Raw genomic sequence first — 27,336 nt, forward strand, 5'->3', positions numbered from 1 at the left:
AGCATTGTGGATGACCTTTCCTATTTATCCTGCACACGCCTTACCCACTTGCTGTCTGGCAAAAAGTACCCGAGCATCCAAGCCAATCCTGACAGGCTCTTTATCAGGTACTTCCCCCAGGCAGTTTGACTCCTCACCACCTGTCCTAAACGATGAGACAAGGTCCTCCTCTCCACCTGCACCATCCAGGCCAGCAGAAATATAATGTGCAATAAGCTCGCTAATCCTCATTTACCCGTCATGCTAATATTATCCTTTATATGTGGCTAAATTTCAACCCCTTTATAGTTTGGAGGCATGATATTGTATCCTAAATTTGTTGACACTAGAACTGGACTTAATCAAAAAAGCACCACACTTAGCTCAGTTTCTGCACCAGTTCAGAGTTTCAAAAGCTCAAGTTCAAACTAACAAACTAACTATTTTTCTCTCTGCTTTTTGCATCCATGCCCCTAATTACAGCACAAAATGAAAACCTAAGCACAATGAAACAAGGATAATTCATGCACGGGCTGAGGGCAAGGTCAGACAAACCATCAACATGGAAAGCTAATTAGCTGGAGACATGTGTTGCTGGGAGGCTGAGGCGGCAAAATGCGCAGTAATTGACCGAACCAAAGTCCTTCGCTACGTTCCAACAACCCTCTCATTCAATCACCACTTCCCCGCACCACTTCCCCTCTAGGGAATCCCTGTCGCCATCATAAAAGCTGTTCCGACACTCGATTAGCCAAGCTCAAGCATTGGTTAGATGTGCCCTTGGAAGGCTGAGGAATGAAGTCAACATTGCAGTAAATCTCAGGAGCAGGATGTTACCCAGAAGGCATTGGGATCGGAAAGTTTCCATTTCAAAATATGGTAAACGATGGATTGGGAAAAGTGTGTGTTTCAATTTAGCCAAGAACTCCATGTTTGTCTGACATCTGATGTAACTGTATTTACATTATTCATGTAACTATGATAGCTTTTTAACATGCTAGCAATCGCACAAAATTGTTTTCGCGGTGATGTTTGTTGGTAATTGAGACCTTTTAGCTGTATTAATGTTCGACGCACGCGAATGGAAGAGGGATCTCGCTGAATGCACGTTGTGATGACGTCACATGACGCGTCTCGGCCCAAATCTGCAAGAAAACCTGCAGTGATTTTGAAAAATTGCAAGCTCCTCCGTTTGCTTGGTTCGGTGTTAATTTCTGCGATCGCAAAATCACTAAATCCTGGAGGGACTCATTAGTGTTGAAGCAAACTTCAAACGGCAAACACGTTTTGGCATTCGGGGTGATGTGAAAATTCAGCAAATCTGCTTTTTAGCCAAACCGATCTTTATTATTAGCTGAAATTTCTTTGTAGAAGGCCCCTTGGAACCCCAAGTATTTGAGTCGACATGCCCAATAGGTTTTGCAATCAGATTCCATGAAAAGAAGGCCAACAAAGACCGCTAATTCATGGCCACATCAAGTAGAAAACATTCTCAGGAAAGATGATATCAGTAAAACGTGTCGTTAACCTTCATCGTTTTTTTTTTTTTGTTGCGGCTTTGTGAAGAGCATTTGATCTTAAATAATCTCGGAGACATGCGAAACCTCCAGTTTTTCTAACGCCGTATTCGTTCCATTAAGATCTCCCATTACGGCAGGCCTGCGGTGATTATCAAAACGGGAAGTTAATGAAGCAATCTTTTCTTCCTCTGACCGTGAACAACCCCGCCACCAATTATATCCGCAGCACAAAAGGGAGGAGGGGAAGACTGCTACTCCGAGTCCTTGTCTGCCCTGGATCTTTATACACTATAAAGCTCATCTCTACCACAAATGCCACAGTTAGATGTGAGCAATTAGTGCTGAAACGAGTGCTTAAGAGGGAAATATTTGCTCTATGCAAGGCCAAGAGCATATCCTATTAGTGTCAGTCTCACAAGGACGCAGATGGTGAAATAGAAATTTCAGCGTCAGTTCAAAATAAATGCCGGTTGCTGCCAGGGTTCGGGAGGAAGGGGGGAGGGGGTGTGTTTGGGGGGGGGTGTTAGATAATTCTATTTTGCAAAGTAGCATGATAAAACCTCTTTTGGTGTTTTGATTATTCTTGTAATCTGTTTTCCATGCGTATCAGTGCGCTGTAGGGGGTGTGGGTGGGCTCTGATTCAGTTAATGCTGCAGTTGCCTGCATCAGTGAGAACCGTCAACTGAACTCTTGCTCTGGGCCGCTTATGCATAATGCATCACCGACTGTTCGTTTAATAACCAGGCTTTGCATAAGGTGCATGAGCAACCCGACTCCTGAAAGACGAAACAATGAGACATGGCCATGATGAAACGTGAATTGTGTGAATCATTCCTCACACTCGATGGCACACGAAGCTCCGGCGCCTTCACGTCTCCTTCGGCGCAAGCGGCCTTTATATGCTGAGGGTTGCGGCCGGGAATCATCAGTGGTGCAGATCATCCTGATGCACGGATAGAGGTGGAAAATAAAGCCCTGCAAGCGATGTGTATCGATCAACCGTACCTCAGAGGAAGGGATCGAAACGGAGTATCCAGGGCATAATGGATTCTCATGGATTCTTTTGACTTGGTGTGGTCGAGCAGATCCATCTGCATGCTTTTACTACACAAGACCACAAACAACACTGAAGTAGTCACAATTTATCCTAGACAGGGTCACGAGGAGCCTGGAGCCTATCCCAGGGACCTCAGGGGACTCTCTGGACAGGACCCTGGACCTGTACAATCGCACACACATTCACGCACCCATTCACACACTACGGACAATTTGGAAATGCCAATCAGCTTACAGCACATGTGTTTGGACTGGGGAGAAAACCGGAGTATCCAGACAAATGTGCTATCCACTTAGCCAGCGTGCTCCACAGCTTTTTCTAACACGACCACTCCGACAGTAGTTTCGGCTGCAAGACCGATCACGGGTTTATATTAATGCGCTCGTTCTAACACGCCAACGTTTTTACACTAACAACGTACACAGAGACTTTTATGTATTTATGGAAGGAGTATCCAGAGTCAGCACTCTTTTCCAACATGGGAAAGTCTTCAAGATGGGAATGCTTTGCAGTAACATTACCAGGTGTCATTTTTGTCTTATTAACTTCAAGGGGAAAGAAAAGAAAAAAAAAAGATGGCCGCCGATGGTATAACCGTGTGTAGTTATTATAACGTAAGTGATAACGGGAACTTGTGTCACAGACGCTCCACAACATGAAACTATAAAATCGCTAAAAAAGTATGATGCATCATGCAAAGTTTCCACACCTTTTCACCATGCTGCATTGATTAAGCGTTCGACATGGGAATTTCTATAAGTGAAGTCTAAATCTGACGAGCACAGAATTTTTCGCTGGATGTTGAGATATGGGACAAAAACTCAAAAAGCTGCGTTCTAGAATTCCTATAGGATGAATCGTCTACTTCTTGTTTCGATGAATTAGGTTTGTTAAAGGGCTGAAAAAGAAAAATCTAAAACAAAAAGCTTCGGTGCTTGGACCCCAAATAAGTAATAGAATGATATGCAAAATGGGGCAATCAAGGGATTATACTGTTAAGTCAACTTACGTTTTTAGCCATGTTTTGTTATTGAAACACAATATTATACCGGATAATAGTGTGTTTCAACATTTTTATTAGAGTAATACAGAGACCTTGAATCGTGCCATTTTTCAATAACGCATTTGGTGTTTCGAAGCAAAATCCACCCCCAAAAAAACAAACAATAAAACAACAACCTTTTCTTGTCTACTCTCATCTTGTGTTTGCCTGAATACTGAGCTAATAGATTTCTCTGCTGTGCTTTGGCTCAGAGAAGGCCTCTGAAATACTGATCCTGAACATTTCCCCCCACCCCGCTGAGACCCCGTGCACTTCTCCTCCCTCTTATGAATATGGATATGCTCCATGCTGCAGTTAATAGCCAGGATGTGAAAAATGGATTAGATTCATGGCCTCCGGCTGATTCCCGCAGGACTCTGGTGCTAATCAACAACGTGAAGCTTCAAGGGGGAGGGGGGGAGAAGGGGTGCCATTTCTATCAGACAGCTCGGAGAGGAAGGCGGCAACAGCAGAAACGATCGCATTCAGCGGAAAAAGAAGAGGCACAAAGCACCTATAGTCTGAATTCGATTCAACAGTCTGAATTCTTGCCGTGTAATGTGCTATTTCTTATTGTCTTAAATGCTAACTGGCTTAGCATTGACAGTGTAATGTAATGTAATGTAATAAAGAGCTACAGAAATGTTTTTCCTTACACCCCCCACCACTGTCGATCTGAAAAAGCACCTCTAGTCTCCTCAATGAAATCCTTTTAATGATGGTACAGTGCGCGCGCGGACACACACACACACACACACACACACACACACACACACACACACACAATATCAGTGCCTGCAGTAACATATCATTACAGCAGCTACATCGGGTGTGAGCGCTACATCGATTTAGAAATGGTCTAATGTAACGAGGCAGTGTGACGGCTTTTAATATTTGAGGAAAAGAAGGAAAAAAACATTTCAACATTTGTCAGCTTCCATCATGTAAAGAGTGATGGATCTGCTTCAAGAATGCGTCTTTTGATCAGTCTTTTTTCCTCTCTCCCTCTCTCTCTCTCTCTCTCTGTCCGTCTCTCTGATCTGAAGATAGATAGTGACATTAAAAGACACACAGAGATAGAGAGAGACCCTCAGAGGGAGAGACAGAGACTGAAAGAGTGTGACAGGGACACAAAAAAAATAGAGAGAGAGAGAGAGAGAGAGAGAGGAACAAAGAGAGAGAATGTGAGAGGGACAAAGAGAGAGAGAGAGAGAGAGAGAGAGAGAGAGAGAGAGAGAGAGAGAGAGAGAGAGACATAGAGAGAAAGCGAGGAGGAAACAGAGAGAGAGGTTGACAAAGAGAAAGAGAGAGAGCCAAAGAGAAAGAGAGAGAGAGGGACAAGGAGAGAGAAAGAGAGAGGGGGACAAAGAAAGAGAGAGAGGGCGACAAAGAAAGAGGACGAGAGAGAGAGAGGGACAAAGATAGAAAGAGAGAGGGAGAGGGGCAGAGAGAGAGAGAGAGAGAGAGAGAGAGAGAGAGAAAGAGAGAGGGACAGAGAGAGAGAGGGACAAAGAGAGAGACAGAGAGAGAGGGACAAAGAGAGAAACAGAGAGAGAGAGAGAGAGAGAGAGAGGAAGACAAAGAGAGAGAGAGAGATACTGCATAAAATCATAGTTCTTACTGAGAAAATATTCGCATCCCTTCGTTAGTAATCATCCAACGGCACCATTGAGGAGTTCCTTAATAAGGCATTAAATTAGCAAGAAGCAAAAGCCCCTGGTTAAAAAAAAAAAAAAAAAAAAAAAAAGATCTCATCCTGTAACAATTTTCTTTTCGCGTTTCTTGTTACTATGACGACCAATTTTTGTCATAAAAAAAGTCATAAAACCCAACAGTTTAGATCACACACACCACCCAATTACAGCGATTTATAGATTTAATCAGGGAAAGCAGTATGTAGCGGCAGCTTACTCAGACGCTAAAGCTGTGATCGAACGAAAGCGTCTGAAATTGAGCAAAAATCCGAGCAGAACAGAAAAAAAAATCACAAACTGGGACTATAAGGTGTAAAAGTGTCCTCCTTATTCAGGTGATAGAAACTGTAACAGCAGTAAAGCAACACGATCTAAAGACTCCGCTTTCTCTGAATAAGATTACGGAAAACATACACAAAAATAAACAGATCAAAATAAATCACTTAAGAAGTAAAAACATGGCTAGGCAACACAATGCTAGCTAAGTAACACATTAGCTAGCTAGCACATGGGCATGAAGTGCTGTATACAGACAATGTAAACACACAGTGATGATGAAAATGAGACAAATCCATAGTTTATATGCACATTTTCCTCAGATGTGGTGTTACATCTCTAAGAAAAAGCTCCATTGTAAAAATACGCTGTAATTACGTTGTAGCTTAGCAGCAGTTAATCTAAACTGCCAAGCGTTCTGTCACACTGAGAAATGCCCCTAAAAATTACACTTCCAAAGTCAATATCTCACCAGTGAGCCGTTCAAACGCAATCATGTCATACACATGATTAACATATGACCCCGAGTGACCGCGCTAAGAAATTTGATTTTTGATAACAAAGGCCTCGCTTTCGGTACGATCCCGTCATTTCCTTCCTTAATGGGTTTCCGAATGCAGCTATTACTCGCTCCATATAAACCCGAGTGATAATCAATGACTGTGTCAGTGTGTGTTAGTCATTTTTTATAAAAGCCTGGTCATCTCACGCAGAGACTCATGGGAGTTGGAGTTTTGTAGAAGCACACTTTTTTTGGGGGCTTGTCTGTCAACCACGCTCTCATCTGAACAATAAGCTAATCAGGACAGCTAATTTTTTCTCTCTCTCTCTCTCTCCCCAACTATTTTTTTCTCTGTCTCCCCTTCTCCTTCTCTGACTCTCTTTTCGTCTCATTCTGTGTCTCTCTCAGTATCTCTCTCCATTTATGTGTGTATATCTATTTCTCTGTCCCTCTCTTTCTCCGTCATTCTCCGTTCATCTCTCTCTCTCTCTCAGTCGCTCTCTCTATATATCTATCTCCCTTTCTCTTTCTCAGTCTCTCTTAGTATCTCTCTCTGTTTATCTCTCTCTTTCTCTCGGTGTCTCTCCCTCTCTCTTTCTCGATATCTCTCTTTGTCCATCTCTCTCGGTCTCTCTCCATTCACCTCTCTCTTTCTCGGTCGCTCTCTCTCTGTACATCCATCTCCCTCTCTCTTCCTCGGTCTCTCTTAGTATCTCTCTCTGCTTATCTCCCTCTTCCTCTCGGTGTCTCTCTCTCCCTCTCTCTTTCTCGATGTCTCTCTCTGTCCATCTCTCTCCCTCTCTGTCTCTCTCGGTGTGTCTCTCTCCCTCTCTCTGTCTCTCTCTGTTTATCTCTCTCCCTCTCTCGGTGTCTCCCTCTGTTTATATCTCTCTGTATATCTCTCTCCCTCTCTCTTTCTTGGTCTCTCTCGGTGTCTCTCTCTGTTTATCTCTCTCCCTCTCTCGGTGTCTCCCTCTGTTTATATCTCTCTGCATATCTCTCTCCCTCTCTCTTTCTCGGTCTCTCTCAGTGTCTCTCTCTGTACATCTCTCTCTTTCTCGGTCTCTCTCTGTTTATCTCTCTCCCTCTCTCTTTCTCGGTCTCTCTCGGTGTCTCTCTCTGTACATCTCTCTCGGTCTCTTTGTGACATTCTTATCGCAGGTGACGGCAACTGTCGCTCTGGTTGTGCTTCTCAGTGTCTCTGCATTTAAAAAAGCACACGATAAAAAAGGATCCCCTGTTGTTTCTCGTGCTTCCGCATCGTGTTCTATTGAAATCTTTTCTTTTACACTTTCTCTCTTGGCCTTTCCCGCACAGATCTTGCTCGATCCGTATGCGTGCGTGTGTCTCTCTCTCTCTCTCGCTCCTATGCATCTTTCCCTCGCTTTAATTTCTCGTTCTCTTTCCTCCTCTTTCAATCGTTTCATCTCTTTTGGAGTCTCTCGTAATTTGGTCTTGATTTTATGGAAAGTTGAAAACACCCACAAAAGTGTGCAAACTGATTTACTAACTCTTTCACACGAGTAAAAAGGTTTCCATGCATCTCACTGTCTGTCAGCAGAAGCGTGTCGAGTAAAGAGCTTGAGCGTACCTGCAGTTGGGCGGGGGGTCCAAAGTGATCTCGGCTAGCTCCTTCTGAATTCTGCAAGGCAACAACAAGACACATTAGGAGCCGTATTCAGTCTTATCTCGAAGGCAGTAACGCATTTAAACGAACAATTCAATTTACGTTTAATACATTCAGCGCGTTTAACTAGCGTATAGATTTACACAGCCGACAGAGCAGAGCGTGCTTTGCACCCGATGAACATCTAAAGGAAACCGAATGAACCGACACGCTATATCCAGGCTGGAGAGAGCTTGTATTGTCTGATCTAAAACACGCCTCCCAGGTGACTGAAGTGCACAGAGTTCATCTGAACTGCGTAACCGTATTGCTTCTTTTAGATTTAACTCCACAATCGTATTAATATCTTCACAAACACGACAAATCCTTTTAAAAGCTTGTTCTCGTTAAATTATTTGCATTCATTTGATTGGGAAAAGGATCGCTAGCATCAGTTATTTTGGGATTGTTTGTAATTTGGTCCCGTCTACCAGGGAGAAGGTCAAAGCTGACACACCAAAATAACTAAATTGACCACTTCCTCCGACTTTCTTTATATTTACTAATGATAGCCAATATGACAATCTTGAGTAAATGGTGCAAACAGTCAGTACGTTTACATGGACAACAATAATCCGATTTTAACCCGATACTCTGATTAAGAAACTAGTATGTAAACGGAAATTTTTTATTACCTTAATCCGACTAAAGTCATACTCGAAGTAAACACAAATGGAATGAAGACGTGTGGAGTATTCCTGTTTTAATCACATTATCGACGTGCGTTACAGACACGTACACACCTTAATCACACTATTAACGTCGTGTGGGAGTTTTCACCGCATTTTGCGACAGGACACGTACACACACGGCAGCGCTCGACCGTCTGACGGCAAACAAGAGAGCACGGCTGCGTCCCAAACCGCGTACTTGCCTACTATATTGTAGGAGAAATACATGTCTTTCAGCTACTATATAGACGGTAAGTACGCGGTTTGGGACGCAGCCCACGGCTTCAAGTAGTCATCTATGTACACGTATAGCACGACAAATAATTAACCGCACTTGAAGCATTCGTAAAATGTTAAAATAAAAACACTCAAAACTGTATACGGTACCATAACGAAGACCAGCTGTATGTCGATACGTGAAATTCTGGAGGGGACGTCGGACGGCGTGGCGACGTAATGACGTGTGACGTTAATTGATCTATGTTCTATAACGTGTAAAACCTGAACGTGAAAGGAATATTCTAAAAGCGACTCATGTAAACACCTTAATCAGAATATCGTCTTATTCAGAATAAGGTCAATAATTAGATTACCGCTGTCCATGTAAACGTAGTCAGTGACAGTGGCGCTAACGTACAGAATACACCTGGCCATTAAACCAATCTCTTCCCAATAACGGACATTATATTTCTCAACAGTTACCACACAGGTTGTTGGGTGTGCTGCTTCACATACTACACTTTCCATGTCCACTGGTATCGCATCACAATAACTGTTTTAGACGGTCCCTCCTGGAGTTCGTGATTATGCAAAAGTGAAAATGCCCACCAGCCGTCTTTTATACACATACAAATAGTTACATAAGGAAGAAAACACTTGAAGGGCTGTTTCAGGAAAATACCAAATGATGGAACGGCATGAACACGAAGAGGAACGGGTCTAAAAGTATTCCATACTTATTTATTTATTTTTAAAATCTGTTTATAGTTACATTTGTGGAACACTTATGTTTTATCAGCTATAATAATGCTAGCTAGTTCCCTCGTCAGCATCTTTTCTTTTCTTGAAGTTACTGAGATTGAAAAAAAAAAAACAACACAAAAAAAAACACAAACAAACAAACACAGCTTGTTAAATTACCAAAACGCAAAGACCTTCATCCTGGAGACTTTCTTCAGATAATTTACGCAAACAATGAAGCCGTATTGTCTAATCACCGGATGTTAGAACCATTTTACTCCGATCAGGAGGTCTCATTTTGGACTGCTCTTCAGGTTGACCTGACCTCATGTTAACAAATATAATCTTGTCTAAGCCAAACCAGACAAAACAACAACGACGAAATAAATAAATAAAACAAACCAGTGCTGGTCCCCCCCCCCAGAGGCTATAGTTTATTCACCACAGAAGCTACGGCTAATAAGAAGAATCTATAATCCGTTCGATTTCCTGTCCTCCAATTCTTTGCCCTTTTTTCTAATATAAATTTCATCAAATAAAATGGCAAGTGTAATAATACACCCGTCATTTATAACAGTAAAACCACCTGCCTAATAACGTGTAGGTCCCCTTTGTGCCGCCAAAACAGCTCTGACCCGTCGAGGCATGGACTCCACAAAACCTCTGAAGGTGTTCCGTGGTATCTGGCACCAAGACGTGAGCAGCAGATCCTCCAAAACCTGCTGTTTTGCTCCGACCCCGTCGTCTAGCCTTTTATAATTTGGCCCTTACACTTGCCCATTTTTCCTGCTTCCAACACATCAGCTTTGAGAACTGACTGTTCACTTGCTGCCTAATATATCCGGTGCCACTGTCACGAGATAACCAATGTTATTCACATCACCTGCCAATTGTTTTAACGTTATGGTTGATCGGCATGTATGATATTTCTGTCACATACTTATTTAGGAGTTGTTGTTTTTTTGAGTTGTATGATGACTCGTAATCGGTGCTTTGTTTACAGAATTGCGATGACAGCTTTATTACCTAGCGAAGTCTCACACCCTGCATTCACCGCCAGTAAATCACTAATCATGACAGCCCAATCCTACTGCGCATGTTAAAAAAAGCTTGGCGGGTTCACAAAGAATCGAAATGATGAATCATAAGAGAGGGTGGGGGTGGGGGTGGGGGTGAGCTTTCAACAAATCAGACAAAGGAAGAGAGGGAAGTTAAAACCAAAGTAAAATGTGAGTTGCACATTTAGTGCTCAGGGCTGTAAACTCGCATACATGGCCAAATATGAAATATAGAACAACAGTGTCGGTGTACATTTTGTTTCAATGTCAATCATGTATGGAGATATTTGTTTGCACGCTTTCTGACCATTTTGTGCACTCAGAATTGTTTCATTTTACAAATACTCTCCAATCGTATAATATTTCCTTTAACAGCACCATCCAAAGGCTGAATATTATATATATATATATATATATATATATATATATATATATATATTCCAAACTGTATACAGTATTGTATAACATCACTGCAAATCGAGTTATATTCCATCGTACTGTTCTTTTCTCCTTTGATAAAGCTGTAGCCTCGATGCAGATTCCTCTACCACCACCAAGTCTAGCGCTTCTGTTAGTAACCTGTATGCCAGAAATACCCTTAAAATACACTTCAAACAGGAAGGAAGATATTGAAGAAAAACTGTTTCAGGCATCTGACCTTGCAGTGACCTTGCCAAATCCAAAACCTAACCGGTTCATCTTCTGGTTTCAATTCAAACAAATCCTACAAACCACTCATTCTTGAGATATCACTCTAACGAGAACGCGGGAAGAAAAAAAACAACATAAAAATGCCGTTCTGACCCTTACGGTCGGCTGAGATGCGAACAGTGTCGCAGGAGAACTGTTTTTTTTGTTTTTTTTTTTTAATGTAGTTCTATGCACATGAAATTGATTTATGAACCGTTCTAAAAGAATCATTTCAACTGTCAGAGTAATGATTCAACTTCCATTAGCGTTCATTCAATTTGGAGCTCAACGTTTACGTCCGACGAGTTGTTAATCAAAGTGGCCTTCACGTCAGCGTGCAGAGCGGATATTTAAAATAAAAACGAGTGGGGGGGGGGGGGGGGGGGTTGTTGTTTTTTTGGGTTTTTTTTTTGCATGACACAATTGTGGTTTCTAAATACAAATCACTACAAAATACAATATTACTCTGCAGTGTACACATATGATCTAAACAGCACATGGATGATATTTCAGCCTGTAGCCGGTTGTGACTGCACATAATATTTTCGACCCTTAAAATGGCATTACTGGCTAAAAAATTATATATATATATATATATATATAAATATAAATATAAATCCCCCCTGGGCTAGTTATTTCAAAAAGCTCTTAACTTACATTCATAAAGTATCGAGCTGAGCTTATGTTTAGAAAGGCAAGAACAAGAATGTTATCTTCAAGGCGGTCATGTCAATGACTTGAAACTCGATTCAAATCCTACTGACCCGGAAAGTGAGATTACATTACAACACCACAAAGCGACGGTACGCAAGCTGAACTCACCTCTTGGCGCTGGTGGACAGTTTGGCCGCCGTTTTGCTGGAGATCTTGGTCTCTTTCTTCTTGGGCTGGGCCGGTTCGCGCTCCTGCTCCGGAGGAGCCGTCTCTCTCTGCTCGAGGTCCGAGCTCCCGCCGCTCGTGCTGGGGCTGTCGTCTGCTCTCTGCACCTCACTGGACATCCTGGCCCTAAAACAGAGCGACGCATTATCCACTGCGGCTCCAGACACCAGAATCTTTGTGTACGAGGGGGATAATTCACCTCAACCTGACAAACTAGTGATGTCAGTTCTTCGATTCATAATTTGAAGAATGAAAGCATTAAACAAGCAGAGTTTAAAATAAAAATAAATAAATAAATAAATAAATAAATCAGTTCAGCGGGGACTGCTCTTATAGGATAATAATCGACAACGCGGGTGTGTAGTAAGACCGTTGAACTTTTTATCCGTTTACAGTAACATCTACTGTTACTGCAATTACCACATGCAGTTATGCACTCGGGTCTCCTTTAGTGAATAGCGGACTATTTCAACAAACAGGCTTCATGTCTGACCTATAATGAACTTTCTTTTACTTTCACACGATCCGTCGTTACCCAGATGAGGACGGGTTCCCTTCTGAGTCTGGTTCCTCTCAAGGTTTCTTCCTCATATCGTCTCAGGGAGTTTTTCCTCACCACCGTCTCCACCGGCTCGCTCAGTACGGATAAATCCACACACTTAAAATCTCTATCCTGTGTTTATACGTTTCTGTAAAGCTGCTTTGAGACAACGTCCGTTGTTAAAAGCGCTACACAAATACAATTGAATCTAATTGAATTAATGTTGGGTAACGTCCATGACGTCCGATAATGTCCGAGGTAGTTCCTGTCATCACTGGAGACTCCTTTCATCAATGAACATATACTTACACTAACAATTACACACGTTTTCAAACCTATTGATGTAAAGTGTCCAGTATACAAGTCTGTGAGTTACTGTTACCGCCCAATCAACCCGGCTGATTGATTTCCAATAACAGAACGTCCCAGAACGAAGTGCTTTATTCCTCTTATCCTATATCCATTCATAGATAGGGTTGCTGCAGCGTGTCTTCGATTGTGTTCATTCTTTTTTTAAAAAAAAAAAGAAGAAAACTTTATTTGTTGCTTGTGAACTAAAAACTAAATCTGTAAAGTATTTTGGATGGATTCTAACATTATATTTGTTTCCCTACTCCTCTAAAACATATCATATTTTCTCATTTTAAAAAAGCATCTTATCTGGAAGGCCGTGTTTAAGATTAGATATCTCCAGAACTATTGTATGTAAATTGGCAGATGTAAAGATAACCTTGTTTACTATCTGTCTAAATGCTCAGAATGTCTAAATGCTCAGAAGTCACCACAGAAAGGCGCTATATATATATATATATATATATATATATATATATATATATATATATATATATATATATATATATATATATATATATATATATATATATATATTTATTTATTTATTTATTTCTTATGGGATACATCCTCAAAAAGTCTGTCTTCACCAGTCTCACTCTCTTCTCTCTCTTGAACTCAATCGGAATAAAAAATTGCAGTTTGATAAGTTATTAGAGGAACCTGAACGCGTAGATGCCTCTATCCTGAAATATTTCCCATGTTGGAAAACTTGCTGTTGCGAAGTATTGACACTGGAGACTCCTTTGAGAAAACTTCACATCACCACGACACATTTTTCAATCCATTTATTAGTAGTATTAGATTATGTAGAAGTCCCTGTGCAAGTTGTTACAACAGGACCGATAATGAATCCACACCAATCAGATTGAAGAACTCAACAGCGCTATAGTACAAATGTATTTGAACCTGTAGAATCGTGATGCACTTTCGTCGTCGTTAAACCGGTCGGCTTAACGACCAGGCCGCTTAAAGTGCACCTATTATGTTTTTTTCAGATATTACCTTTCATGTAGTGTGTTATAGAGCTGTTTGTGAATGTAAAAAGTCTGCAAAGTTTAAAAAAAAAAAAAAAATCAAAGCGCACGACAAACGACTCCCAAAAGAAGGAACCGATTCTGAATGGCTGAATCGAGTCCTTAGTGATTCCAGACTTTACTTCCTGTACTAACTTACTTAGGTTTGTAACAAGAAGCCCCGCCTCTGCGTTTCCTTTTTTAAACAGCGGTAGACCAATCACAACAGACTGGGACATCTGATCAATCAGATCAGCGTATGCTCTCTGAAAGGAGGAGTTCAGAATGAATCCTTAGAACGGATCATTGAACGAGTCGTTTGTGACACTGAGGGGAAAAGGGTAATGCTGCAGTTTAAGTTATGAGCACGTTAAAGTGTTTTTTGCCCTTGGATACATGTAAATTTATTGTATGAGACCTTTAAAACAAAATTAGGCACGTTTCAAATCCATAATAGGTGCGCGTTAAAGTTAAGTGCCATTCATCTGTCTGAACTTCCACTCATTTTGACTCGGCCCTTAACAATCGGATTAAATGTAATTTTTGTCTATCAATCGCTGATTTTATAGATAACGGCCGTCGGTGACATTTTACAGCGAACGCCGCCTGAATGTCGGGTGATTTATTTCCTCTTCAGTGCCCTGGGCTTGTGAATTCTTTACACACTGACTCATTAATGCGAATACCGAAGTGATTTCTGCATAAGAGATCATGTTGTGACTATGAGGAAAAGCTTTTCCATCTGTTATTTATAGAACGGCTGTGACCCGGCCATGATCGGCTCGCTTTGAGGGGTTTTTTTTTGAAAGGGATACAAGGCATTAAGCTAAAGACTGGACAGAAAGAAAGAAAAATTAAGACTAGTGTGGGAATCACTTAAAGAATATGGGGGGGGACAATACTTTCTTTTATATCCGGATGTGGTCGCAAATAAATGAGACTACAGCTGTTTTTTCATCTGGGAAATGCTTTTCCCCCCAAACGAAGGCTAGCAGTGCAGCTACGTTTCTGTTGGTTTTGCTATATAAAAAGAAAATGAACATTGTGTTTGATGCATTAGCATCAGGAATTTTTATTTCTGGTGTCTTTCCCCATCTTCTGTCTCAGCTAATTTCCATCATGGTACAAAACCAAACAGATTATAATCACATAAGACCAGCTACTGCTCTGTGTTATGATATTTAGAGTCAGTCCAGTTGCGCTGGTTTGGTTGGTTGGTTAGTTGTAGGTGAGGCACTACATTTATGCGTCTATAGCATTTTTTTTTTCCCTGTCAGAAACATTTCCACTACATTTTTCCCCCTCGGGATTTTCCGTATCAACAAAACAACAAACAATTTATTTGCTAATGTAATGAAAAATAACTGATAGCTAATAAATTCAATTTCTATTTCTATCAGCAAATATTTCAAAGAGAAGGAGAGGGAAAAAAAAAAATAAAAAAAAAATAAAAAAAACCACCACCCACTCTTCTGGCAATCATGGAAATTGAACACAAACCATTTTCAGCCAAAATGCTAAAAACATCTAGCATTCAACTGCTGAGATTGGTTTCTGCCTTATTAGCAGTAAATAAATAAATCTATCAGCTCAATCAGTGTAAACATCATAAACAGAGACTATTAGGATTGTCTCGCTTTAAAGCTGATGAAGTAATCCAAAAAAAGAAAAAGAAAAGAGAATTTGCAGATCAAAATAGATGGACAAAAATTTCACAATTTGTCCAGTCAGCAATTTAGATATAACTTAGTATTTTAGCTATTTTATTTACTATATTATTATATTACATGCTAGTATTTTAGCTGGGGCTAAGAATATTGCGGTCAGAATTTTAGCTAGCTAGGTGGTATTTTCTGGAATGATTTAGAGTGTTATTCAAGAAGGGAGTTTTATATAATCTTGGGCCTGCACATTGCTAAAATTCTCCATTTTGGATCTACATCAACAATTGCTATTGTTTATGAACGACCGTGTTACTGGTCAACGAGGCAAATTACACCGTTTCAAACTGGGTCACTTATTCAAACTTGAAGTTTTAACACAAAACCCGGGACCCAATAGCATCACTACACAAATCATGGCTTAGATGAATAAAGGCCTGTTAAACAGCGCAGACTGGGGCCCGGTCCCAAACCAGACAACCCTTTCACACCGAGTGTTCTTGCTAAAACTTCAGCCACTGAAACCCTCAGCTGCATACTACCACAACAGAAGATTATTCTGGTGCAGAGGTCATGGCTTGAACATAAGCAGATAGACAGACAGGAAAAGACTGAGACAGACAAGCAGACTGACAGACCAAGTGTATATATTATATATATAAATATAAATAAGACAACATCAGACAGACCAATACAGCCAAACAGTCAGAGAGATAGATGGATAGTAACTGAGTAAGTAAGTAAAGCTTTATTTATAGAGCATTTTTTGAAAAACAAATGTTTACAAAGTGCTTTACGGAAGATATACAGTAGATATGGGAAAATAAAAATCAGTAGTAAGAAATAAAATGAAAGAAATAAAAGGCTAAGCAAATGAAATAGAATAAGTAAAATAATGCAAATGAAGTGAAGTGTGGAAAATGAACTGGTTTGAGGAAAGGCCCCAGTGAACGAATGACAGGCGGACATACAAAAAACAGACAGACGTGTAGAGAGACAGACAGAAAGGAACAGACAGACAGACGTACTTATAAACTGACAGGTAACTGAAAAGACAAACGAAACAGACAGAGAGATAGATGGAAGGAGACAGACAGACAGACAGACAGACAGACAGACAGACAGACAGACAGGAGAACAGACAGACAGAAAGATAGACAGATAGATGAACAGACAGACAGACAGATGGATGGATAGATAGCTAGATAGAGAGACAGACAGATCGATAGACACACAGACAGAAACAGACAGACAGAGAAAGATAGATAGGTAGACAGATAGATGAACAGACAAACAGCCAGAGAGATAGATACACAGACAAACAATGATAGATAGATAGATAGACAGACAGATCAATAGACATACAGACAGAGACAGACAGATAGCTAGACAGGCAGACAGAAAGATGAACAGATAAAGACAGATAGATACACAGACAGACAGACAGACAGACAGACAGACAGACAAACAGATGATGGATGGATGGATAGATAGACAGACAGCACAGGAGAAGAATATTCTGGTGCAGATGTCATGGCTGGAACATAAGCAGGTAGACAGACAGGAAAAGACTGAGACAGACAAGCAGACTGATAGACCAACTCAAATACAAAATAAAAAAAAAACACCACAGATAGAAAAACAACAACAGAGACACACAGATGGATGAACACACAGACACAGACACACAGAGAGATGGATACAGGTAGACAGACAGACAGACAATAAAGAAGTTTTCCTTATTCTGAACACTTATTAAAAAGGCACTGCAAACACAGTGATGGTTTTATCATTCCTGATGCATGGCACATTTGTTTGTTTTCCTGTTCTAACACACCTCACCCAACACATCCCCTCACTCACACATCTTTCACGAGGTTAAAACACATGTGTCAGAGATACAGCACACACTACAACAGCGATTAAAGGAGCAGGGTCAGAAAACCCTGGACTGGTGGCCCCTAAAAACCAGAGCTGTCTTCTGTCTTCGGTGCTGGGTGAAAAAATGAAATAAGGTAACAGAATGAGAGGAGAAGGAGGGGGTGTGAAGGCTGTCACAGAGAAATGGGGGAATGTAATTAGCAGCGCATGCAAACGCAGATCCTGCTCATGTTGCCAGATTGGGTAGTGTCACCTCAGTGTTCTGCTGTTAATCATTCCAAGGTGGGAGAAAAAAACATTACACCGGTTTTACACTGTTTAACACTAATACTCGTCACACTGTACGAGATGATCCCGATAAACGCTTGTGCGAATTCTATACCGTTACGTGTTCTCCGCATCTGACTACATGATGAAGTTCCTCTCACGATAGACTTACGATGATCAGATCAGCGTGATCTGGGGTTGTTCAGCAAATGGAGGTGCACAAACATAAACGATAGAACAGTAGCAATGTTGCGTCAGAAGAAAAGTGAAGAAATGGAGTTTGGGGTCGTTCGTAGCTGGATGAAAGTGAGGTGAGCTTGAGGTAGAAAGGACATCTTTTTCTGGGCATGAGCATGCCTGCAAGGTATTGTACAAGTGGTCAAGCATGTATGCTCATAACATTCTATTAAATACCGTCAGCTTTTTAAAGCCATCACTTAAAACTTAAACGAATCAATTTGCGGTTCAAGTCTCGCGTCGTCCGTCCTGCTATCAGGGGCTTTTGTACGAACGTCATAGCAGATCACGGGTTCAGATTTTCATGAACATTTCTGGCACAACTTTGTTGTCAGGTACTGATCGTCACATTATGCACTTTAAGACCACCGAGCTCAACTAATCTCCCAAGACGTCTTTAACAACGTGAGATTTCCACCCACAACAGCAAAATCATGCTGAATAAATGTACACTGTAAGTACACTTGCTGAAACTGGGTTCACACTTACCACTTTAAACCCAAAGTTAAAGTTTGGTGCATCTCACTCACAATCTGGCAACCCTGTAATGCTGATATACGGCTGTAACCCGCATCGCGAGCGACTGGTGGTGCGATCACTGAACAGAATAACGCCAACAACCGAGAAACAACAGCCACTGGTTGCCAGATTGTGCAAAATCAAAATCTCTGGATCTTTTAATTGCATTTAGGTTGAAGAGGAAAAAAAAGCTCTCGGTGATACATACGATTTATATTCAGATAACAAACTCGGATGTTTTTAAGTGAACTGGTTAGGGGTTTAAACCGAGATTCATTCTGGCAACCCTGTATAGTCGTGGTTGCAACCAAAAAAAAAAAAAAAAAAAACACCACGAAATGACCAAAGTGGCCAGCATTAACACAAAGGGAAGGAGGTTGCCAGATTGTTCGGATGCTCTGCAGTCTAATGATTGTTCTAAATCCTTCGCGAATGACTTTTAAACATATCATAATGCTGTAATATCAATACGCTCCTATCACAAATACCTGAAGGTGGGTGTGGCCATAGGTTACCTCCTCTCACGAGGACGCATTTACCATGCCAGTCAATCACTGTTTATAACGCATGGCCTTGTGGGAGTTATTGAATAAGTTGCGTGCACAATTTACTCTTTAAGGCTTTATTTTTCCTTAGAAAACTCACCCAGATTCCTAAATCTTCCCGCTCGTTTTGTGCACGTTTTGTTGTTTTAACCCCCTTGCAATATACCCCATTCAAGCAAAAGTAGAATATTGCAGGAGGAATCCGTCACAATCTGGCAACACCCGAGGACAGCCAGGCTCGTCCCGACCCACACACACACATGCCCTCGTTGAAAGAAAAACACTTTCGCGAGACATTTATACACTTTTCACGCGCGCCCCGAGCACACCGGGTGGCACGCGACCACGTTACCTGTCGAGCCGCCGTCGACGTTCAATCCGAAGCGGTTTGGTTTGACGGTAAATCGCTGTCCTCGCTCGGCCGTCCGCTCGCCCTCGTTTCCTCGCTGTTTAACTGGAGCCTGGAAAAAAAAACCGATAACAGAAAGCGAAGCAGCCAGACCGCCTCCACGCGCGCTCCCGACACGTGAGCGCGCGGCGCGTTCACGTGCCTCTGATGCTGTTGGGGGGGTGTTGGAGTCTCTCGAGTTGTTACATTTGGGTCTTTTGAGTGATTGTACTCGTGTGAGTCAGTTCAGCTCGAAAATATTCCTTCACTGACTACGTTTACACGGACAGCAGTAATCTAATCATTGACCTTATTCTGAATAAGACGTATAATATTCTGATTAAAGTGTTTACATGAGTTGCTTTTAGAATATTCCTGTCATGTTCCCGTGGTTTAGAACGTAGATCGATTAACGGCACACGTCATTATGTCCCCATGCCACGCCGTCTGACGTTCCTTCCAGAACTGAACTCGGGGCACAAGGCGGGGGACACCCTGGACGGGGTGTCAACCCATCGCTGGGCACATTCACACACTACAGACAATTTGGAAATGCTAATCAGCCTACAGTGCATATCTTTGAACTGGAGGAGGAAACTGGAGATGTTAATGCATTTTTTTAACGCACGATGTTAACGCACATCAATAAGCCTTGGGCACACATGTTTCTGTCACTGGTTCACCGGTTGTCCTTCCTTGGACCACTTTTTGTTGGACAACTGCATACCTGGAACACCCCACAAGACCTGAGGTTTTCGAGGCGCTCCGATCCAGTCGTCTCGCCATCACAATTTGGCCCTTGTCAAAGTCCTTACACTTGCCCATTTTCCTGCTTACAACACAACAACTTTGAGAACTGACTTCACTTGCTGCCTCCAGTAATATATCCCACCCCCTGACAGGTGCCACTATAACAGGTGAATGTTATTCACTTCACCTCTCAGTGGTTTTAATGTTATGGCCGATCGGTGTGTTTTTCATCGTAATGTTTCCACACATTTAATAAGAACATTGTTCGTATGTGACAGAATAAGACTAAAGCGCTAGGCTGTGCTTAATGTTTCCCTCCATTTTTATTAATCCAATAGTAAACAGGAACTTATTGCAGGTAGGAACTATTCTTCGGAGTGGGGAACTGAAGAAACGTCGGACCACACCTTCCTTCCGTAGGATCGATCCGATTGGTCGTTTGTGAAAGCTGCGATGTCGTGACGGATGCGTAATGTTCAGTCGATGGATGAAAATGGAGTATTTTTAGCGTGAATGTCATCATTTTCGGCACCGAATAAACCTTTTTGGCACTGATGGATCCTCATCAGTAAAATTCCATCAGTTTGTTCGACCCTGAAGGAACCAAATCCGTTTCAGCCCAGATTTTTTTGAGCGTCATTTTTTTTTTGGCCACTGGTGGTGCACAAAACGTCGTCATTTTTGACACTGATAGAAAATTGTCAGTTTTGGCACAGATGCAATGTCACGCTTCATATGTATAATGCAAACCCTGATCCCAGATCAGGACTTGGCCAATGGAATAATGTGTCTAATTAAAAATAAATAAATACATAAATAAATAAAAGGTGAAAGACAGAAGTCGTCACATCCTTGCTCTTTTCCCAGACTCAGTGATGTTGTGTCTATATTTATCTGATCAGTCTGACACACATTTTCGGCACTGATGTCAGTGTCAGTGTTGAGTCAGCGACCCAGCGAGTCATCAGACACCAACAACACACACTCCATGGGGGGGTGAAAGAGGGGAAGAATTCAACAGACAGGCAAAAGCAAGAAAGAAGGTGGAGGAAAGGACACTGGACCAAGTGCAGACCAGGAAAGAAAAGAAACTTACAGAAACCGCCAAATTATTTGACTCAAATTGCATCACTTCTTCTTCGGTGTATGTTTTCTTGGTTTCTTTTCATGTATATCTATTACACACCCAGCCTGTAGAATGCTTTTCCCCCTGAAGCATGACTTAAAAACCCCAGCGCATAAATCTCCAGGGCTGTGTGTCTCACGTCAGAAGGTTCTAGAGCCTGAGGACAGGGGAACATCCTATTCTTTAAACTTGCTTTAACCAGGAGAGTGAATTATTACATGCTTTAAATCACCTTGGCATTAATGAACAGGCGGAAAAGCAGAAGATTAAAGATACAGATCGGACAAAAAAAATGAAACGTACACACTGTTGAATTCTCGATTACGATTGGTCGGCAAGTGGTGATTAATTTTCTATAACAGCAGCTCTGACCGTAGTTTCGGCTGCGAGGCAAATCACAAGCATATTATATTAGCGCGCTTGTTCGGACACGTTACTGTTTATATAGTAACGGCTCATTTGCAGGCGCCTGTATGACAGACGCGCCATGAAATGTTTTATAAGTTTAATAATAAACAAATTTAAAATCATGCTGGAGGAGTTTTCTGAACGAAGACATTTATTGAACATTTATGGAAGGAGTCTCCAGTGTCAGCGCTTCCTGGCAAAATGACAAGCTGGATTTGTTGTCTTATTAACGTCACAAGAAAGTGAGGGAACAACGGTTTATAGCTGATAACAGGACCTAACTTGTTTTCGTGGACATTCCACAACATAACTATAATCAGTATGAACGGTCTCGTCCTTTAATAATGAAAAAAGCGCAACAGTTGGTGTTATAAGAGGAATAAAAATGCAGGACCTGCTACTATTGGAAGATATTCTACTTTGGGTCGTAAAAGTATCTCTGTTTGACGTCAGGCCACATCACACTGTCCCGCTGTTGATTATTTTACTTTTTCTGCACACCTCAAAATGTTTTGTTGCTTACATATCGGTTATGTGGGACACTTGGGGTTCTTTGGAAAGAATGGAAAGATGGAAAGCCAGATAGAGAAGGGTTCTGAGCGGTAAAGAAACGATGAGGGTTTCCAAAATGTTCAAAACTTAGCTTGCCTTCGGACACAGGAAAGGATATACATGGCTTTCTGAGATATCAGGTTTTTAAAGGTAGTAAATATGCATACTATTATGTCCTGCATATCCCACATTTCTGTTTGTCTCCTCTGTAAGCATCAAGTGTGGACAAAATGGGTGGGTAAATAAGTTCTTTGTAATATTTTTTTTTTACTTCAAAAAAGAAAATATTTGGCGGCCTCTCTTATCCAGCGATACTTTATAACAGTAGCGGAAAAAAAAACTTAGGCCTGGTCGCCTAGGTGCCATTATATTTGCACATAACATGAATGTGAACACGTCCACTAGATGGCATAAAATGAAGAACTAAATGAAAGTCATATTTCTCTGCAAAAATAATTGTATTGGGTTCTTCAGATGGATGAAAGCTGGTTTTTAGGGACCTCATGCACATGATAGAGGAGATTATATTAGTCAAAGTTCACTCGATTGCTCGTTAATAAATCACAAATAACTCAGAAAATGACTACAGAATACAATGCTGTCCAATCAGTATATTAATATTAAAAGCATCTGTATTGTGTATTATTTATAAAGTCCATTAGAGTGGAGTAACAATTTACACCGATCATCCTGTTCAAAATTTTACACCCCCGGGCTCTTAATGTATCATGTTGCCTTCTTGAGGAAAAAAACCCCAAAATGTCATTTTTATGACCCCTTTTATTGTCTATCCATCCATCTTCTATACCGCTTTATCCTTTTCAGGGTCACGGGGAAACCTGGAGCCTATCCCAGGGAGCATGGGAATCGAGCCCCCGACCTGTCTCTAAAATTAACATTGTGCAGATTCTGCAAGGTATATGTAAACGTATGACCCCAACTGTAGTTACGTTTAACGTCGTAGAACGTCCACGAAACAAGTGCATTCCCTCACCAACCGCTCTATTTTCTCTCTCTTGAAATGAATTAAAAAAATTTTTTAAATGCAGCTTGTCATGTTATGAAGAAACCACAAATCACAACAACATTCCCGTGTCAGAAAACGTAAAGTTACAATCTTAACCTCTGGCTGATAAAAAGCGCTGACACTGGAGACTCCTTCCAGAAACGTTACATAAGCATAATCATTTATAATAAACTTATCAGCAATTGCACCCATTTTAATAATCTGTTTATGTTTAACGTCCACCATACAAGTCCATGTGTAATTTGTTACTACGCAATTAATAATGTATTAGACTGATTTAAGTGCGCTGTAATATAAATATTATTTTTCCCCTGCAATTATATCAGTACATTATTATTATTATTATTATTATTATTATTATTATTATTATTATTATCATCAGGATAAACCGTGTAAGTGCATTGTGCGACTAAACCCAGAGTGGGTTCTGCTCTGTTTTGTGTGTGTGTGTGTGTGTGTGTGTGTGTGTGTCTTCTGGTGTCAGTCAGAGACAGCCTGTGTGTTTACACTCCAGCCTTGTCAGTACATGATTGTGTGTTGTGTCAGTCAGCACTCTGTCAATGCTTTCAGCATGTGTACAGAGACATGAGGAGGATCAGGGGTCTTGTTCATACTGCTCACTGTTTATCTGACAGGACAACACACAAATACACACACACACACACACACACACACACACACACACACACACACACACACACACACGCGCGCTCACACACAATGAAAGCACTCATATTTCCCATATGTCTAAAGCACGGAGCTCTGACAAGTGCTTTATGGATAAAATGATCTTCTATAAACATAAATATCTATATTAGAAAATCTAAATCAAACCCTGTCACATCAATATTCATGAGCCAAAAGAAAAAAAAAACCCTCTTTTCATGTCTTCCCTTTCACATTGAAGTGAATTTTGTTTTTATGATCATTACAGCGGCTCTACTTGAAGATATACTGTTTGAACAAGCTAGTCCTTTTAACTCATCCAGCATGCTAACTTAATGATAAGCTTATCAGATAGCGTACTTGAAGTCGTTTTGTTTGAAGATGTTCATTATCCTCAAAACCTAAACAAATATACTGTACACGAATCCATTTCCTTGATGTCTTCAAGCTTGTTCAAGGTGCTAAATTGTTGACTAGCTGGACAAGCTACGACGTACTTAAAGCTTTTCCTTTGAGTGTGTACGTACTGTAAAAAGTGCAGCGTATGGTATGCTAACTAGGCGGCTAGTTTGATTACATGGCGCCATTTTTTTTTTTGGTGATTTTCCAAGTTAGTTTTAATTACGTACACTGTTTAATTATGTACAACATGCTAAGTAACTGACATGCTAATTGGTTTTGTCTAGCTAGCTGGCTAATCTTCAGACCTCTTCTTTCTCTAGATGATAAACATAGCATAATGGCTGTTAAAAAAAAAAAAAGCCATCAGGGTTTTAACAAAGGGGGAATGAAGAGGGGAGTCAGTAAAAGTTTGAAATGAAATCTTTGTCACCTTTAGAGCATTAGACCAATGTTGGTTTTGTCACAAGCAGCTAGCTCTTTGTGGAACTGGACACACTAGGCTAACTAGTAAGCCTTCTTCCTGCCTGACAGAAACTCCAAAGAACATAGAAAAGTGTTCAAATTAGAAATGTTCATGAACTCATGGGGTTAAAATCAATCTTAAATTTCCTAGCGCTAGTGTCAGTAGCATAAACACGAGCCTATTTTAGTTACTATGTCCATGACGCTTATTCAAACACCGTGACACCCTGGACAGCCTTCATGAAAACTGCTGCAGATAAAACTGCTATTTATGGACCTGCATTTCTTCCACGACCTTTGCAGTGTCTGCAAATTAGCATCGATGGTTTGTTTATTTAGGTCCAATTCCAAGTGTTTTAAATGATAGGGGTCATGACTGAGTAAACCATCCTGGCTGTAGCTTTTATGGCTCATATTAGAACAGGAAACTCTTATCAGCTGTAATTATGTGTTTACAGAGGCAATGATGACCTTCAGAAGAGATTAGCTCGTGATAGCATGCTAAGTCTCAGGAGGCAAGCTATAGTCTATAACTTATCACTGAACGGCTTTATTTCTTATAGTCTAGAAATGTTTCTGCTTATATATATACTGTATGTCCTTAGGAGATTATTACTAAGAAATATTTTTAGATTTTTAAAAATTAATTTTAAAGTTTAAAAATGAGATAAATATGTCTATATACTGTATAATTTGTTTTTAAGGTGTATTTTTTAATAAGAACCTTAATTTCTAATCTCTTTGTCTCTGTATAAGCTTCATATCTGATTTTCTTGAAATTTTCAACAACAACAACAAAAAACAAACAAACAGTAAGTCTGCAGCTTTTCTGAAATGTAATGGGCCGACAAATGTATTTAAAGTATCATTTTTAACAACAACAACAACAACAAAAAACCTTTCATATTTAACAAAAATACCACTTTTACATATTTTTAGAAACAATCCCACGGCGCCGCTGTAATTATGCCACATACCACAAGGAGTCCTTGGAACCCTGGTCGAGAAATTAGAAGCTCTTGGAAGAGTATACAGGCGAAAAACTGATTTGTCTTGCATTGCAGCATACACACAGCAGATGGTAGTAGCGCACTTGTAGACAGATTTTCCTTCTTCTAACTTTAGCCATAATAACTCAACTTTTTCAGCACTATAATTTCCCACTGATTGACAGGCAGTAAGAGAGATTTTCACAGTCACTGTAGTGAAGTCTTTCTTTAGTCATTTCCATTGCTGTTATTCTAACAAAAGGGTCAATTCCCCGAGTAACCTTTACTCATCTGACTCTAATATGCAGTAATATGGAGTAATATGAAGTATGTATGCAGAAATTGGCTTTTGTTATTCAGTATGTAGAGTGGAATTATGGGTAAGGTACTCTGTGTTTGCAGGAATTAATTTGTTCATTGGAGCACAGCAGCAGCGCAACACAACAACGTCGGTCACGGTTCGGAGCCGCCATGATGGAGGTCTTGCAGAGAGCAAAGATTTCTGCGTCTGGTACAAGCACATACTCTCTCTCTCTCTCTGTTTCTTTTTTCCTTTCCTCCCTCCGAGGAAAACATCTGAGCAGAAGTAACCCATCATCAGATATGATCCGGCATGAAAAATGGATTCAACAACAACAACAACAAAAAAGCACAATCTCCCATTTCCTTCAAAGGCAGTGGGCATTTCTTTTAGAACCGCAGTGACACATACAGGAGCTCTGAAGCAAAAGGAGTTGTTAGTGGTTAGAATTGAAGAAAAACCCTTAACAGTCTGTGGTTTTTACTACAGAGTGCAGAGATTTCGCCTGGTCATTTCTATGATTAAAAAAACAACAACAAAAAAAACAACAACTGCAGTATAAATAATAACATTCAGTTTCATACAGTAAGACCCAAGGACACTCTGCAATGAAGCTGTAACAGCAGGAGGCCAACGACATGCTCAGCGTAGTGGGTAGTTCACTTGGACACCAGTGATAAATCAGTTTAAATGAAACAGGAAGGGCTCAAACACGGAAACATCTAGATACACCACAATTAGAAGATCTTAGGAAAGAAAGAAAATTGGAAACATGTTTGTACACCTCGAACACACACATGTTGGACAAAATGGTGTACACTAGATACCACTTTTTTTTAGAGAAGCACTAACTAGCATTAGAAAACATTCCCATTCCTATGTTCACATACTGTGTGTGTGTGTGTGTATATATATATATATATATATATATATATATATATATATATATATATATATATATATATATATATATATATATATATATATAATTACATATTTTGTTGGCCACTCAGACATGTTCAACATCTTCATAATATGTAACCTGACAGGATTTCTGAAGGGATTTTCAAGTAATATCCATAAATCCCTCCAGTAATCCTGTCTGAAAAAAAAAACCCCAAAAAAACAAAAACAAAACAAAACAAAAGGTTAAACAATAAAGAGAATTTTTCACAGCCTTCTTTGCACATATTTACCAAGGGTGCTGATATTAGCGGAGTGCACTGTATATATATATTTGAAATAAATAAAT

General features: G+C 40.4%; 1 protein-coding gene across 1 annotated transcript in view; it reads right to left on the minus strand.

The window, feature by feature from the left end:
* Positions 1-19,520, minus strand: part of ube2e2 (ubiquitin-conjugating enzyme E2E 2) — a 31,635-nt gene extending 12,115 nt beyond the window's left edge. Inside the window, exons 1-3 of the mRNA XM_017453856.3 lie at positions 19,366-19,520; positions 11,939-12,121; positions 7,663-7,713 (exon numbers count right to left, since the gene is read on the minus strand). Of these exons, the coding sequence (XP_017309345.1) occupies positions 7,663-7,713; positions 11,939-12,114 (227 nt within the window). The 5' untranslated portion in view covers positions 12,115-12,121; positions 19,366-19,520. The remainder of the gene's footprint in view (positions 1-7,662; positions 7,714-11,938; positions 12,122-19,365) is intronic.
* Positions 19,521-27,336: the final 7,816 nt, after the last annotated feature.

This window comes from Ictalurus punctatus, chromosome 23 (assembly GCF_001660625.3).
Source record: "Ictalurus punctatus breed USDA103 chromosome 23, Coco_2.0, whole genome shotgun sequence".
Lineage (NCBI taxonomy): Eukaryota > Metazoa > Chordata > Actinopteri > Siluriformes > Ictaluridae > Ictalurus > Ictalurus punctatus.